General features: G+C 44.3%; 1 protein-coding gene across 1 annotated transcript; it reads right to left on the bottom strand.

The window, feature by feature from the left end:
* Window positions 1-4996: 4996 nt before the first annotated feature.
* CTNNBIP1 (catenin beta interacting protein 1) lies at window positions 4997-16817 on the bottom strand. Its single transcript, XM_017744062.1, has 4 exons — window positions 16728-16817; window positions 13959-14080; window positions 13407-13497; window positions 4997-6988 (listed from the first exon to the last, which is right to left on the bottom strand). Exons 2-4 carry the CDS (start codon window positions 14052-14054, stop codon window positions 6930-6932), a joined length of 246 nt encoding a protein of 81 aa, XP_017599551.1. The 5' UTR covers window positions 14055-14080; window positions 16728-16817; the 3' UTR covers window positions 4997-6929.

The following is a 16817-nucleotide window of genomic DNA, read 5'->3' as shown; positions in this document are numbered from 1 at the left end:
CACACCCCAGGTACGGCAGTACCACACCCCAGGTACGGCAGTACCACACCCCAGGTACGGCAGTACCACACCCCAGGTACGGCAGTACCACACCCCAGGTACGGCAGTACCACACCCCAGGTACGGCAGTACCACACCCCAGGTACGGCAGTACCACACCCCAGGTACGGCAGTACCACACCCCAGGTACGGCAGTACCACACCCCAGGTACGGCAGTACCACACCCCAGGTACGGCAGTACCACACCCCAGGTACGGCAGTACCACACCCCAGGTACGGCAGTACCACACCCCAGGTACGGCAGTACCACACCCCAGGTACGGCAGTACCACACCCCAGGTACGGCAGTACCACACCCCAGGTACGGCAGTACCACACCCCAGGTACGGCAGTACCACACCCCAGGTACGGCAGTACCACACCCCAGGTACGGCAGTACCACACCCCAGGTACGGCAGTACCACACCCCAGGTACGGCAGTACCACACCCCAGGTACGGCAGTACCACACCCCAGGTACGGCAGTACCACACCCCAGGTACGGCAGTACCACACCCCAGGTACGGCAGTACCACACCCCAGGTACGGCAGTACCACACCCCAGGTACGGCAGTACCACACCCCAGGTACGGCAGCACCACACCCCAGGCACGGCAGCAGACACGGATCAGGGGACACGCAGTGTCTGGCTGCTCCAGGCACTCGAGGTACAGGACAAAAGACTGAAGGCAAATGCTCAGCTACCACTGTCCATTCCAATCACGTTCAAGGCAATTTACACTGTGCCCTCCGATTAGGAGGTCACAAGCAAAGCTGAACATTGATTACAGTGCACAGTCAGCAGCAACACGAGCTCCTGTGTCACTCCTTGACCAAGTAACTCCGTGCATTCTGTTTCATGGGACAAACACATGTACATAATAACATCCAAAGCTGCTCTCTTCTGAAGCAGCACCTTCCTCTGAAATCATGGAAACTTTACATCCCTTCATGCAGGGAACAAGAACAGCAGGGAGCAAGGGTTTGGAGCCACATCCCTGCTCAGGTGTGTCTCTGCATCCGGCCTTGATGTTTTTCCTTGCTCATCTCACAGAATTCCCCTCCTCTGGCGAAAGTATTTTCAGAATAGTCATCCTTGCTCCTTCCATCAATTGGAATATTCCATCAGTAGAGTCCCGAATTACTCCCAGAGTAGGAAATTACTTTCACCTCACTGCAGCTGGGGATGTGTTTTATGTGACAACATGGGGACTGCAGTGCAAACCCCGTGTGCTTGTGTAACTTAATTATGATTTATGTCTTCCAAAATGTGAAATTAGCTGTACAACAGAGCTGTGCAGTGAAATGAAAGACGGGGAACTTACCCTTCACCTGGGGCTAAAACCCCAACAGTTAAGCCAGGAATACTATTAAATACCCATTCAAAACTAAATCGACCTAAATGGGTCCCTAATATTTTAAGAGTCTCAACTGAGAACACAGATGTAACCTTAGGACTCAGCTGAACTACTTAAAGTACCAAGGTTAAGCTGAAGTATTTTATAACCTTGAGAAAAAAATACTATTAACTACCCGTGTTACTCACAGAGTAGGAAGTAGAAGAGCACACCTTCTTCTCTGGCAGGTGGGCAAAGAACTCGGGTGCTGAGCATCACAGACAGGCACAACACATGGGAAGAGGTACCCAAGTGTCTCTAGCTGCTCTTGTCACGGACAGACAGGATCCTCTCCTGCCCCTGTGGGGATTGCTCACTTGCAACTGCATCAGAAGAGAGCAGCAGGAACTATCAATGGTGAAAAACTAAAGTATAGAGGCATCAGTCCACATCTGGGTTGGAGTCATTATTACAATTGCAAAGGCTGAAAGTTTATTTGCTGAGTTTCACATGCCTCTGGTCACAGAGCACCATTTAGTACCAAGGAGAGTCAACCTGGAAAATGTCAAGGCAGCAAAAAGTTCTGTGCATAGAACCATTTCATGCTGATACATGAGGCAGCTTGTGAGCAGGCCAGGTTATAAAGCTTCAAAAACATTTTTTTCTCTTTTCCAAAATAAACAATCCCCAAACTGAAGTGCTTCAGGCTACAAAGGAAACCAGCCAGGTTGTTTACAACGCTGCAGAGCAAATAAATGAAAGCAGAGCTCAGACGGCAGTAGGTGATTTCTGTCTCTGGATGGGAACCTACCTCAGTCTGGCAGGGAACAGATGCAAGCTCCTACTTTGGTAAGTAACAGCAATGGTCCTCCCTGTTACACAGCACTTTTGTACTTGTAAAACTCTGAAAAACATCAGTAGCAAGGAGGTTTAAGGGAAACTGCAGTGCAAAGTATCTGTAAATGCAGTGAGTCTAAGGCAGATCTGGAAGAACCTCCACAGCAATCCAGTGACCTATTTCCTGACTGCTCCAGAATTCAGATACACAGGGTACAGACTTTGCAGGACGCAAATCACTGATCACCTGAGGCTGCTAGAAAAGTCTGTCCACCAGTTCATTCATTGGTGCTGTGCCTGCTCCTGATTACTGATATTTGATATTTTAAGGCCCTTTCAATCTAGTTTTGTGTGAGGCCATTCACACTGCCTAACTTCGTTGAAATTATTCATCCAGGCCTAACTGTCAGGATCTTTAAGGATGAAATAAAAACATTTCACCTCAAAGAAATTGAAAAACAGATGTTACTTCCTGTGGCTGCTGCCCTGCACACAACACTCACCTCTGACTGCTGGTGAGTAACAAGTGGGTCCATCCCACGGGAGGGGGTGGTGCTCAGGCTGGATTTACCACATCTGTCAGGTGGCTTAAAAATCAACTGCCCCCAGCAAATATCCCAGCAAGGCAGCAACCCTGCAGCACTTCACTGTTCCTGCCACTCTTACACCCAAAAACAACTGTTCTGCAGCTTTAATGGAGCTTCCTAAACGCCCTTTATTAACCTTCAAGCTTTGGAACACTTTGTTTCTGATGGGTAACAGTGAGGAAAAGATGCTACTCACTAAGGACTTTCTTTTGTGCAGACTGAATAGAACTCAAGATTCCTTAAGCTCCCAGAAACTGTTCTTCCTGCACTGCTTGTCCCAGTGCCCCGCAGCCTTTTTTGCTGTCAGCTCTGCCACAGTCCTTGAGGAGGCAAGAGACCAAAAAGAAAGCTGAAGGACTGATCTTAAACGAATCCAAATCATACATTCCTTCCCTGCCCAGGCGTTCAGTGTATTCCATAAAATAATTTCTAACATATTTTATACATTTAATTCAAAGCTTTTGACTTCTAGCCTTATTTTCCCTTTTGCAGTGTAGAACACTGGTAATTTCAGACATGGCACTGCTCTGTTCTTGTAAGGGATTCTCAATAGCCATAGGAATTTATCCCACCTATGATCCCGATGTCTTATTTAGACAATCTCTGCTGTAGGTGATGGGTCTTTCTACTTCATGGGCCATTTAATCTTCAGCCTTTAGCAGAACTATTTAGTCTGCTGGGGAATTAGAAAACAGACTTTGTGGAACTGAAAGATATAATGGTCAAGCATTAGACACAGGCCACAGAACAGCCAAGAGGATACAACTTCTAATAACTACTTACCTTAGATAGAAATAGGAACAAAAAACCTCAAGAGCTTTTTTAATTTGTGATCCAAGCTTCCTTCAGGCAGTATCTCCTTCCAAAGTGTTGCTGTGCCTCCAGCTCACATGTTCTGTCACTCCAGGGTTTATTTTAGGACCTGGGAGAATCAGACTCAAGGCCCAGGTGGATGGTGGAGCCTCATTTTCTTTTACAACAGGCCATGCTCAGACACAATGAGCTTCCAACAACTGCAGCAATTGCTGCCACCTGGGAACAGAGGAGGGGTGGGATTCAGATCTGAATCTTCTCCTCAAGCTCTGGAAAACACAGTGTGTTGTGAGAAGTAGATGAGCAGCTTGGCAGGGAAAGTACAGTAGCACATTTTGAATATCCAAAGGAACATTTCTCCCCAAAAGACCACCCAAAGAGCGTGTGCTTTTCTTGGAAGATGCCTCTAAAGCTTTTACACTCCCTTTCTGAATGCCTTAAGCACTATATGGTTGACAATTGGACTATAAAGCCTTTTGTAGTTACAAACATATTTCAGATTACATCTGTGCTCAACTCAGGTCTCTAAAACATTGGATTTTCTGGTTTTATTAGTAATGGTTTACTTGAGAAGGCAAAAGCACAATGGCAAAGCTAGAGAAGTTTGTTCAAACAATAAACAAGTCCATCATGCTGATGTCCTGTGTGGGGGCTTCTCCACCTCCCAGTTAATCCACACCCCACAGCTGGAATAGGGATTTTGTTTTCATAGCAAGAAGATAAATGCTTAGAAACACAATTCAAAGGGAATATTGGAAAGCCCTCTTGGCCACTACTTTCTCCTCAATTTATATATGAATTCTTCCATTATAAATCTTCCAGCCCTGGTTGAGAGTAAAGAAATCACCAGTGGGGAGGGGCAGAGCACACAAGTAACAACCAAGCACAAATATTCCCAAGTGACCACAACTCCTCCAATGTCTGAAGCCCGTATCATGTTGTTTATACAACACACTGGCTTTTTTCAGTATATCCTTCTCAACAGATTACCCAAGACCCCAAGTTTGGAGTGCATGTGGAAGTCTTTCTCAAAGGTGAAGCCAAGTGCTTTTCATTTGGCAGTTCAGCAGTGTAGTAAATCAGTACGAAACAAGAGTAGCTATTAAAAACTGTATTTCCCCCCCCTCCCCACCAGTTACATTTTTAGTGAAAAGATTAAACCACATAAACACTTTTCTTCTTGAAAAGATTTAGCAGCTAAGGAGTGCCATGGATACCCAGGGATGATGAATGTCAGCACTGAAGGGCCACCACAGAGCAGCCCCTTCCTCGAGCCAGAATCACACATATCCCCCTCAGTCAACACTGTAAGGGCTGCCCCCCCCCTGCACCAAATTCACATTAAAGTGCTTCTTAGGAGACCAAGTCAAAATCTAGAGAATCTTTTGGGCTCATTCCTGGTTTATTTTAATAAAGAAATTTCTTATCTGGCCCCAACAAAAAGGGGTAAAAGATTTACTTTCACATAGAACTTTACAAAGCTGCAACTGAATCAAAAGGAGCGTTTTCATAAATAGATGTACAATTGCTCTCATTACACAGTATTTATTTGCTCAAGGTAATTTCTTCCTTGTGCTCACAAGTCCATTCTTCCTTTTGCAGACAGCCCATGGTTTCTCTCCAGCTTTTCCCCCATTTTGAGACCACAACAGCATCCTGTCAGCAGAATTTCTTGCCATGAAAATGGTCATGTTGTCACAGTCAGATTCTAGAATTGTTACTGCAAATAATTAACAACCATAGGAAAAGAACCAGGAACAGGTGAATTGAGTTCAGCTTTAATAGATTCTGAAACATCTTGAAGTCAGTGCAACCCACAGCAAAATCCAGAAGTTTTGTAAAAACCACCTGCACACATGAGAGAAAATGAAGTGCTTGGTTTTAGGCAGCAGTGCTGGACACTGTGTGCAGATTCCTGAACAGTCAGTGCACCTCGGGAATTTCACTGCAGCTTTTTCAGTCTGTAAATGTCTGTGTGTGTTTTAAGGCCCTGCAGCTACAGAGAGAGTAAACCTGAGAGTGTCACCTGTACACTCAGTGTTGGACAGCCTAATGCAGCACTGCTGCCTCCTGGAGCAGTGCCTCAAGAACATGCTATTATCCTAGGATCCAGAGAATTTCCCTATCACCAAACAGCTGCAAGGAGGGAAACCATGTACAATTTTTCAAGTGACTAGAAAGTTCAGTTTATTAAAGCCCAGTGCAAGCTGGATTTAAGTTAATGATCATTAATTGTTCCTAATGTGAGAGCTAGTCTTGTGCAGCAATTAAAGGGTTAAAGTGGAACTCCGTAGTATTTTAAACAAGTTCACATATTCTCTATACAAATTTGGCAAATTCATGTCACAGCCATAGATCTCATTCTTGCAATTCCTGCAAAATATCTACAGCTCCTCTGTCGGAAGCAAAGAGAAGCCCCTGAGCAGCCAGGTGTGCCAGGGCTCGGGCACAGCCTCCCAGTGCCCACGAGGGCTGCGAGCTCTGGCCTCCAGCCTGGCCAGGTGGACTTCTTGTACCAAATCTGCTTTGACACATGCTCCCAAAAGAGCTCGAGGCCACAGAGCAGCTGAGTATGGAAAAACTGATTGCATCAGAAACACTGCAGCCTAAAGGAAATCAAAACCATGACTTCAAAGCCAATCAAAAACCCAAAACAACCCCCCAAAAGCAAGCGTTTATATGTGTTTAGATGTAATAAATATTGCAAAGCACATTTGTCTTCCCCCCCCAAGTCAATAAGTATAAAGAAATAACCAATGCACCAAAACATCAGCTTCCTGCAATGAAAATGTTGGAGTCAGCAAAATACCTGCAAGCCAACTGAAGGGAAAGCTTTTGCATTGCCACCCAATCACAAGTTGCTTCCAGTTCTATGCAGCCAAATCAAACCCTCTTCAAATTCACAAGTTTGACCTAAATAAGCACCACAGCATGAAAAGCTTCTTTAGAAGTAGGATGTCAAGAGACTTTCCTTAAAATATAAAATAAAATGTGAGATAAAAGGTTTCCATTGGTCAAGTTTGAAAAATTGCCTTCCTTTAGCCAACCACAGCCTGTCCCTTTGAGCCAACCAAAACCACATTTTTAGGTTTGTCCTTAATGAACACAGCCTGGCTGAGTTGCAAAATCTGACAGGAATAGATGGCTGTGAGATGCATTCTGAGGGTTGGGCAAAGGGAAACAACATTACAAAGGAGAAGGAATACCAAGGAACAATTAGGGTGGGCAGAGGAACTTATTAATTCTCAGCCACCCTCCTCTATCTTCAGGAATCTCACTGTCTTCTCCAGTTCTGTGTTGTTCAGGTGTCCTGTAGTTACTGTCTTCTGTCTTCTGTCTCTGATCTGGAAAATGCCATCACAACATCCTCAGCACCTGCAACAACAATGGATACAGGAAAACTGTGCCATAATTACTTCCTTTAAAGAACAGTGGAGAGATGCAGTACCCAAACTGTCATTCCACACATCCTTACAACCAACAGAGAAGCAGATGACAAACTAGGGAATGCCAAAACCAACACCACTGCCTGCTCCAGTCAGGTAACTGCTCAGCTCCACAGAATCCTCTTCTGGGGTTTGCAAAGTTCAAATTCAACTCAGAAGGAGCATCAGTGTGTGAAATTCCTCCAGTCTTTTACCTCTGGCATATCAAGAAGCAAATCTCAGTTTTGTGCCCCAAGCAACTTCTGCCTATACACCTGCACACAAGATAAAAGAGTTCTCAGTTATCTAATCTGCTCTTCAGTTGCAATATAGCAGGAAAAGTGGTCAAAAATGGTTGTAAATTCCCCTTGCTAATGTCCTTAAAAACTAAATCAATACTCATGAAATGCAACTACATTTACTTTTATATACTTCACAATTTATTTGTTATATGTACTCAGAGGAGGAAATATTAAGGACCAAGCAGTAGTTTGTTTTTCATATGTAGGGCCCTTATCTTATATAAAACTACATCAAAAACTGCTCTGATGCACCCTCTTGCCAGCATTCAGAAGCCCTGCAGTCATCTCCCTTTTCATCTCCTGCACAAACTGTTTCTTCCTTCATCAAAACATAAATGATATATAGCACCAGGCTCCAGCTCAGAATTAACAAGCTGCCTTGTTGATTTTAAAGCACGCAAGAACTACCAGCCTCTTAAGAAAAACAAGGATTTCACTTGCAAGGATTGTGACAAACCCTTCAGTGCTGGAGAGGGAGGTCCCCACGCTGCAGCATTAAGGAGGCAAAGGCAGCTCCAGCAGCACCTCTGGCACTGAGTGTTCCGTGCATCCCTTTAAGGTGCAGGAGCAGCTGGAGTCGCCTGGCAACCACGAAATCACAGACACGTCACTCAGCACAGGGACGAGCTGGATTACTGAACAGATGTTGACTGTTTTCCCAGGGTCTCCCCTTTCCAGTGTCTAAATGGGAACTAAATTCTTACAAGTTTCCTTGCAATCCCATGCAGGAAAGGGGGCTGCATCCCAGAAAACCCCCGAGCCCCCTGAACACAGCTCCGTGTTCCTGCCTGCCCCGAGCTTCCAACCTTCCAGAGCCACTGAAGGAACGTGGCCATGTCTGGAGGTGTCCCCCAGCAAAAGAACCTGCATGACATTTGTCCAGAAAAAGGTCATCCACATTTCTCAGCACAAAAGCAGGTTTTGTTCCAGCCCTGTCCCATAACCCAAACTACCCAGAGCTAAAGGAAACCAAGCTAACAAGGCTGCTCATTAAGCAATTCTCCAGTGCCCGTGCTCGTGTACAGACACAAACACTGCCAGAGAACAGAGCTGGGCCTTCTGTGTGCTGAAAGGAAAGCAGGGACTCGAGTACCAGTGAACAGAGCTGCTCCTGCAGGCCCACTTGGCTCCCACAACGGATGTTTTCTTACTAATCAAGTAAAATAATGTAAAAAGCAGAGCACAGGTTACAAAGTTAAGCTGCACATGGCCAAGAGCCCGTGACTGAGACAATGGGACGGTGAACCACGTTTGCTTTGAGCACATCCTCACCGAGCTCTGCACTTCCAGCAATTAATGTACAGAACAATAACAAAGGCACACTTCTACCTGACCTGCATCTATACTTACAGCTTCTCTCTCCACAGCTGTCCCTCTTCTGGGCACACATTTCTATCCCAAAATAGAGACTTACAACGTAACAAATGAAATATTCCCCATCTTTTCTAAGCAAAGCTTTAACTGCCACAGACTTTTAGACATTCAAATACTTTTTCTACTGCTTCTGCCTTAGTCTTTCTCACCCTCATCCTTCTTAGGAATTAACAATAATTAACTGGTGGCCTTACGTCCTATGTTAGAAAGTAATAGTGACAATCTTACCCCACTAACTTCCAAAAAAATTCTGCTGAGATTATGTTCCAATTGCAGTTGTTTGAATTGCTGAATTTAGAATTCTTCTACACCACTTGTTCTTCAGTCTTAGCAAGCCAAGATGAGCTGAAGGTCAAACAACTTTACTGCAGGGCAGGGAGGGCTGCAGACACACACTGAGCTCAGCTGCTCCTCAGCTCACCTGCATGGCAGAAAGCTTCCCCAGGGGACTGATGCCAGTGCTGCCCAGCAAGTACCTGGGTACAGAGACATGAACCCAGCAGGGTACAGGCTGGATTAAAACCACACTACCTTAACACAAGAGAAGATGCTGACACCTCTAACAGCTGCTGCTTCCAAGTGCTCTTTGAATGATAAATAGATACGTACACCTGATTTGCTTGTAGTCACCTGCAGAATTAATTAAACCCCAAAAGCATTTAGAGATCAGAAGGTTTAGCCTGTTGTGAATTTCTAAAGGCTGCCAAGTTTAAAAAAAGAAATTCTTCACTTCACAGAAGATCTCTACATACATACACTTCTTCAACCACCTGCCAGCAACAATCTTCTAAACATTAACTCTTCCCTGAAACTCCCAGTATTAGCATCCTAGTCTGCCATTCTAAAAATGCACCATGCTCTGCTGAGAGGATCAGCACACTAAAACAAGCCTTGTGTTCAACAGAATAAAACTACACTGAGCAGAGCTCAATCTCCATTCTCCATCACCATCTGCCCCTGGAACCCCACAAGCTGCCTGGGGTGGTTTTGGTGCCCCACAACCCAGAGAATACATCTCACCCAGCCAGGCACGTGTTTGCATCTCAGCCTTGCCCTCCCCATGGGACCAGCTTCCTCCAGGAACCAGCACGACACTCCTGTTGCTATGGGAACACCAGAGCTGCAATCACCAAGGTCTCAGCACAATTCCCATCTCGTGCTTCCTCCCTGCACTGCTTCCATTTACAGACCTGCCGGAGCAGCGCCTTCAGCAAGCCCAGAGCCAGCCCACCCTTCGGAAATGGAAGGAGCTGGGGAACAGGGAATATGGGGCTCATGCAGGAGATGCTTCTGTGCATAAAACATCCTGAGAGGCATTTTGCTTGTACTCAAAAATACGTGAGGAAGCCTGAATTTCATCCTTTTAATCTGGAGAGCCCTAACAAGCGTGAGCTGCATTGGTTCTTGCTGCAATGCAGGCAAGACCAATGTGTGTATATCCCAAAACAGCTCAGGATTACATCCCCTCTCCAGCACACACACTGGTTGAACTGACATGCCTCAGGGTTCCTCAGTTATTCTTGGAGCCATAAAAACAAACAACAAACACTCCACAGATGTCAGCTAAAGAGCTCCCTGAGTAAAGAAAAACACCCTGGATTTTGCACTTTCATAATAGGTGTTAACAATGATTGAAAAATAAAATGGTTATAAAAAAGGTAACCATGACATTAATATTAGACTCAATTATCATATATCCTCTTCCAATAAAAATAAGCATAAACTGAAGGGGAGTCTCAGCCTTCAGGCTTGATTAAAAATTACAGAGATATTCCAAGATGCTTCTTGATCAATTAGCCATTAACTTCCATTGCTGGATCCTCAGACAACAAACAGAGTATCATGGAGGGACTTCAAATGTCAGAGATATTGGTATTAACAGTGGCTCATGGAGGGTTTATGGCACAAGCCTGAATTCAGCAGGGACACCAAAAACTTCTTCCTTCAGTGCATTGTCACATGGCTGAGACAATGGACACAGGCTGCAGTGACTCCCTGTGGTCAAACCAAGGGGCTCACACACAGGAGCCACTGATCTTGATCAGAAATCACAGCAGTGGCACCACAGGGACAAGCTCAGCAGTCCTGCTCAGGTAACTGCTAGGGGACCACCAGCCTCAGACAGCAGATCATGGATGCACAAAAAAGAAACACATCAGAAATGCAACAGAGACTGTAATACATTAACAAAATCCGACACCACCCATCCTCTGTACTCCTGTTAAAAAAACCCCAACAAACCAAAACAACCTTTCTGGAACTGGAGCCAGACTGCAGCATTTTTAAGGCACACACAGAAACCTGCAGGTCCATAACAAAGCTCTCAGAGTGCTCAGGCCAACAGTGTCACTCTATTTTTTGGAACAAAATGGGGATGTCAAGTCAGCTTTGTGTCTTTTGTGCCTGCTGGAGGAAAATGGCTCTAAAGATACGTCAGGGACCAGTCAGGCTGAGAGCAACCTGTCCTGCTATGGAACAAAGGACTGTGAAATCCACTGAAGTGCTAACCTGGTGTAAGTTACTCCCTAAATAACACCCCTTTTTGTTGTTGTGTAAGACAAGTTGCATAAAGGAAAAAAAAATCCTCCAGAGGAGATTCAATGAAAACAGAAAAGTAGGGAGGAAAATTCCTTTAAGCAACCTTGGAGCAGCAGAACGGTGAGTGTGTGGATTTGCAGGGGTTTTTCAGCACAAGGTAATGCCATCTAGTGGAGATGGGATCTCCCTCAAGGTGGAAAATCGGGCACATATGCCACGGTATCCCCAGCTCCCAGGAATTTCATACTCAGCCTTCCTGTTTCACCAACCCCAGCACCCAGCAGAGGGTACAGGCAGCAGCAAGCAAAGAGCATTATCATTACTCACTGTTAGAAACCTGGAGAGATTTCTAAGAAAATCGAAGTCCTGAGCAATAAATTGCAGTTGCTTCTGTCTGTACAGCACACTACAGCTTCATCTTTCTCCAAAGAAATAGGTTATTTGGCTACATTTCCTCAATTCCATTGGTACTTCTTGCTGTTCACTGCTTAATCTGGAGATGGCATCTCTGAACATGAAAAGAACCAACATCCTTTCCCACTCTTCTAAATATTTAACTATTTTCCTTCTTTGTTCTTTTCTTCCCTACCAAGAAAAATCTTAATGGTCAAACCACCAGATGAATTATAATTTTGGACAACTGAAGGTAGGTGTGGGGTCAAATCTCCCAAGAGAGACAGCAGAGCCTCAGATTCTGTCAAAGCAAGCACCCACAGGGAGGACTTCACTTCCCTATGGACAAAGTTCTAAGAAACTTCACGGACTTTTATGAAAATGGTGACAGAGAAATCAGTTACTAACTGTTCAAATATGGGACAAGGACAACTTTCTGAACCACGTGTGAAGCTCTTACATTTCCTGTATTGCCCAATTAGTGAGTCTAGAAGCAGACTGAGGAGCTCTTGGTCTCTCTTTTAATAACATTTAAAAGTCACATCAAAACTCAATTTTTTGAGTCTCCAAAGCCCTCTGCAAGGTGAGAAAATGTAATTTCACAGTAAAATCAGACAGTTTAGACAGTGAAGTTGGATGCAGCTGTGCAGGGGCACTGCTGTAGGAAGTATCTGTGTCCCCTGGCTGGACTTTTGATTTTATCATCTTTTCTTTGCCAAAGTGCAGGTAATTCAGCATAGATTTTACTGTGAAAAATGTAACTTTTAAGGATAATGCTGAAAAATCCCAACTGCAACCAAGTCTCTCTTAACTGAACGTGTCTACCTCCGTTTCTGACAAGAAACAAGCAAATTCTCACTTTAGACTGGCAGAAATGCTTTCTATTTTGGCTCAGAATTCTTCAAGTATCCACCTCCATCAACCCCCAGCTATGCGAGGAATGAACACACAGGCTTAAAACACATCAGCAAGTTTGTGCAGGTTGTGTTTGTAATGGATTTCTAGATGTCTCAGATCTATACTAAGTTTCTGCTCAACTCAGTTCTTTCTGGCATGAGTCTTACAATGTTCCTTCAATTCCAAACTGCACATCATGAACGTGATCTGGTACGAGGGCTGTGCAGGGGAGGGAGAGGAATCCAGTAAGAAACATTCAGGTTCAGATGAGATTAGTGGACTCAGAGTAGCTCCACACAATTGTTTACTGTTAATTCTACAAAGAATTAACAAAACCAGCATGTAGTTCATCCCCTTAATGGGAATCTAAACAAACCAAAGCAGATTTGCAAACTTATTATGTGCCTGCTACCCTTGTCTGCGAATTCATTACATTGTGCGATTAAAGAAATGCAATGGGAAACAAATTCCTCCTATTGCTAATCTTTCCCTCGTACTCTGCTGGAACAGTAACGTTGCACTTCACTCACACACTCACGGAAATGTGAAAAACAGAAGACGTTGTTGGATGACTCCATTTTATTTGGTGACAAAAGTGTTATCAAGAATGCATCCTAACAGTATCAGACTGACTTTACCTGTCAAAATAAAACCACCTGTTGAAAAAGTTCGCTCTGGTTCTCTTCCAAAGCTTACTGCAAGCCAGGACTTGCACACCCTGGACTGCAGGATGGGTTTCAGCAGGTGGCACACTATTCTGGATGTACAGGAAGCTAAAGGTGGGGTTTCCTGAGGCTGCTGTGCCAGGGGAAGCAGGCCCAGGGCAGGGGAAGGCAGGGGAAGGCAGAAGGGGGCAGAACTCACCCTGGTCGATGGAGTGCTGGGGCAACTGGCTCAGCTGGCTGTTCACCACCCCCGCGTACGTGCGCAGGAACTCCTCCTCGCTGGCCGTCAGCTGGGGGCACAGAGGCACTCAGCAAAACCAGAACCACACAGACTGCAGACAACAGCCCCGGCTGAGAGGCACCACACCAGCCTCTGCTCTACTCTTCACCAGCTGAATCACCCCTTATTTGTGCAGCTCGACCACCAGCAAGGACACAGCAGCAAAATGGTTCATCATGAACTCATGGGCAGATTCAGTGTCACCTTAAAACAGCTGTTTTACTTGGCTGTTTTTCCAATAATGAAAAACTTTAAATCATTTATCTATATATGGTAGTTTCAGGCATCACAAGCCTCATAACATTTAAGCAAAAATCACTTGTGTTTAACTGATCAGGGTTAAATCCATGATGGCTGAAACAATTCAGCATTAAAACCAGACCACCGCCTGCCCATCTCAACAAACACTACCCCAGTTAGTCCAAAGTTGTCTGAAAACCCACAAAAGATGGGCCATGAAGTGCATCTTACGTTTGATCCCATCTTCCTGAGCATGAGCAGGACTCTCACTTTCTGCTGGATGTACATCTCCTCCGGACTCTTTCCGGGGACGCCCTCACGGTTCATTCCCCTCCTGCCAGCTCCTGGATTTCCTGGAGATACAAAATCAGAAAAAGACAAACTAAAATAGGCAGTGGGATCTAACAGGAAATAGAGGAAAAGTTTCATTTCCAAAATACTTGTTTTTCACCAGTGGCAGATCACTGAATATCCTGGGAGAGTAAGGAATCACATCCTTCCCCAGAGAAATCCTTAAAAATATGAGCAACTGAACTGGGGCTTACATATGCAATTGCAACATTCACAGAGGCTCATGTTCACATCCCCACAGCTCATTATCTGTGGTTACGTTACTGCACGAGTAGAAAAGGAATTCTAAGAGCTAGATGAAGGAATCACCCTGACAGAAGAGTCCATGGTTTGGGGTTTTTTCCATAAATAAGCACGAGCAGAATGAAAACAGGATGCAAAATGCACAGCAATCAAGTCTGCAATGGCTAAACAAAAGCTGTGTGAAATCTCAACTCTTAAGTCTTCCTCCTCTCTCTTTTTTCTTTTTTCCTTTATAAGACAGGCCACTGTGTTACTGTAAAAGTTATTAAAATTTATGAAATGGTTTTGGAGAGAAAGCAGAGCTAAGAGGAGCAGTGAAAGAGTATCATTTAAAAGCTGAGCTTTTGCTTCTTATTTTAATAAAAATAATGATGTTATGGAATGAACAGACTGTGCCATCCAAATTCTATAGCACAAAGCATGATTATACTTTATTATATGAGTATCTGGTAATTATGTAAGTTCCACAACAGGGTGTTTACCAAGACAAAAAAAAACATTCAGGCATTCTCTTCAGCAGCTTTTAAAAACCATCTTGAACCATGTTTATTAAGACAACAGTAGTAAAAACCTTAACCTGAAATGTAAAAAATAAAGGTGCTTCAAGTAACACACTATTCCAGCAGTGTCACAAACTCAACCAACCCCTTACCAGTGCTGTGTGGTGGAGAAATGTAACCCCTGACTGCCCCTGAAGGGACCCTACAAGAAAGATGGAGAGAGACTATTTACAGGAGCCTGGAGTGACAGGACAAGGGGGGACAAGTTTTCCCTGTAATGTTTTCCTGCAGTCATTACCAACCTCTCCTCTCACTTCATTTTCATTATTACTCTTAAGGGAAAGTAATCTGGGTGTGGAAACCGTTTAAAATTACACATAGGCCCTCCTGAGTGAGTCAGAAGTAATGCAAACTTCAGCAGCAGCTGCTGGGACAGGCTCTGCCACCCACATTACTGAGCATGGAGATAACACCAGTAAAAAGTGAGAAAGATCCATCACCAGTCCTTCTTGGACAGGTTTCAGTGGGAAGATCTGCATGAAACTGACTTGCTATAGATGGTTCTGCTTGGAAACCTGCAGCCTGTACATATGCAAGGTGATGATTGTTGGGGGTTTTTATACAACCAGCAAACTGCTCTCTGAAGGGGGAATTAAACAATCCCATATTTTTGTGTAGTGTCAACTCAAGTAAGTAAATTGGATTATTCTACTATATACTCCACAGTGCAATTTACTGAGGGATCACAAGTGATGCCAGTAGTAAGACAATGAACAAAGTAAGACAGTGAGCAAGGGACATTAAGTTATACACATCCAGAGACTGATAAAACAATAAACATTGATCAAGATACCAAGCCAGTCTGAAAGGCTGTGACTGGTTCTTAATATTATAAACACTTAAAAAAAATACTGTACTTGAAAAGGGAAGCTGCTGTATAGTAACCAATCAACTGAGAAAAGAAAAACCATGGCAGCGAAAGCTGAAATGTATCAGCACATCTATCGTTCAAAAGTGAAACAAAACGTATGGGACATCAATAGGTGGCACCATCCACAAGCACCAAGAAACTGCCACAGCTGCCCCCATGCCAACGAGGAGGACCCCACTTCAGCATTCCTCTGCACATCAGGTATTACAAGACCTGGAGTCTATTCATTGCTTCCCACCATAACTATCTTCTAGCTGCTTATTAATTTTCAAACTTTAAAAAGGGGCGATGGGAATTCCTAGCTAAGCCTGGTTCTTCTAAAGTAACCTTCAGCCAAGATGGGTTTGGCATGAAGCCACCTATTTACAGGAAGGATAAAAATCCTAAAGCCTGCCCATTCAGTGAATGCTTCACACAATTAGTAGGCAGCATAGGGGGAAAAAAGCACTCAATATGGCTCAAAAAATATGTATAAAGAGGTAAAATTAAGCTTTCAGAGCAATAGCACTTTGCTCTCCCCACACCACCCAATTATCCTGAGCAACAGCCACCACAGCTCTTCCTACTCGATGACATCAGAGTGGAAAGACAAAGGTCTTAAAACAGCACTGAGACCCCAGCACGAGAAATGTGAACATATCTCTGGTTTTTTGTTACATAAAGCTTAGAGAAGACACAGTTTAGGATGACAACATTACCCAGCATATGCTACATGAGAAAATTTCCAAACCCACATACAAAGCTGGTCCAAGCCCAGAAGACAGCACGATCCACCTTCGCAAATGAAGGACTGAAAAATCTTATCAAAGTACTTATCATCTTTGCTCTCTCCAGAAAGCTACATTCATATGCTACACATTATGAAACGTTCCTTAAGCAGCATTTCCCGGCCCCCATGGATCTTTCTGGCACACAGATCAGTGGCCACTGCCCCATCCCCAGCCAACAAAACACCAGATTTCCATGCCAACATACCTGCTTCTAAAAACCACAGGAGATCAGATAATCCACGTGTTCAGTCCTGATCAGTGATTGGAGCTGGGAAAAATGTATGAGGGAACTGCC

Source organism: Corvus brachyrhynchos, unplaced genomic scaffold (assembly GCF_000691975.1).
Source record: "Corvus brachyrhynchos isolate BGI_N302 unplaced genomic scaffold, ASM69197v1 scaffold68, whole genome shotgun sequence".
NCBI classification, from domain to species: Eukaryota; Metazoa; Chordata; class Aves; order Passeriformes; family Corvidae; genus Corvus; species Corvus brachyrhynchos.
This window is presented reverse-complemented; position numbering and strand designations above follow the sequence as displayed.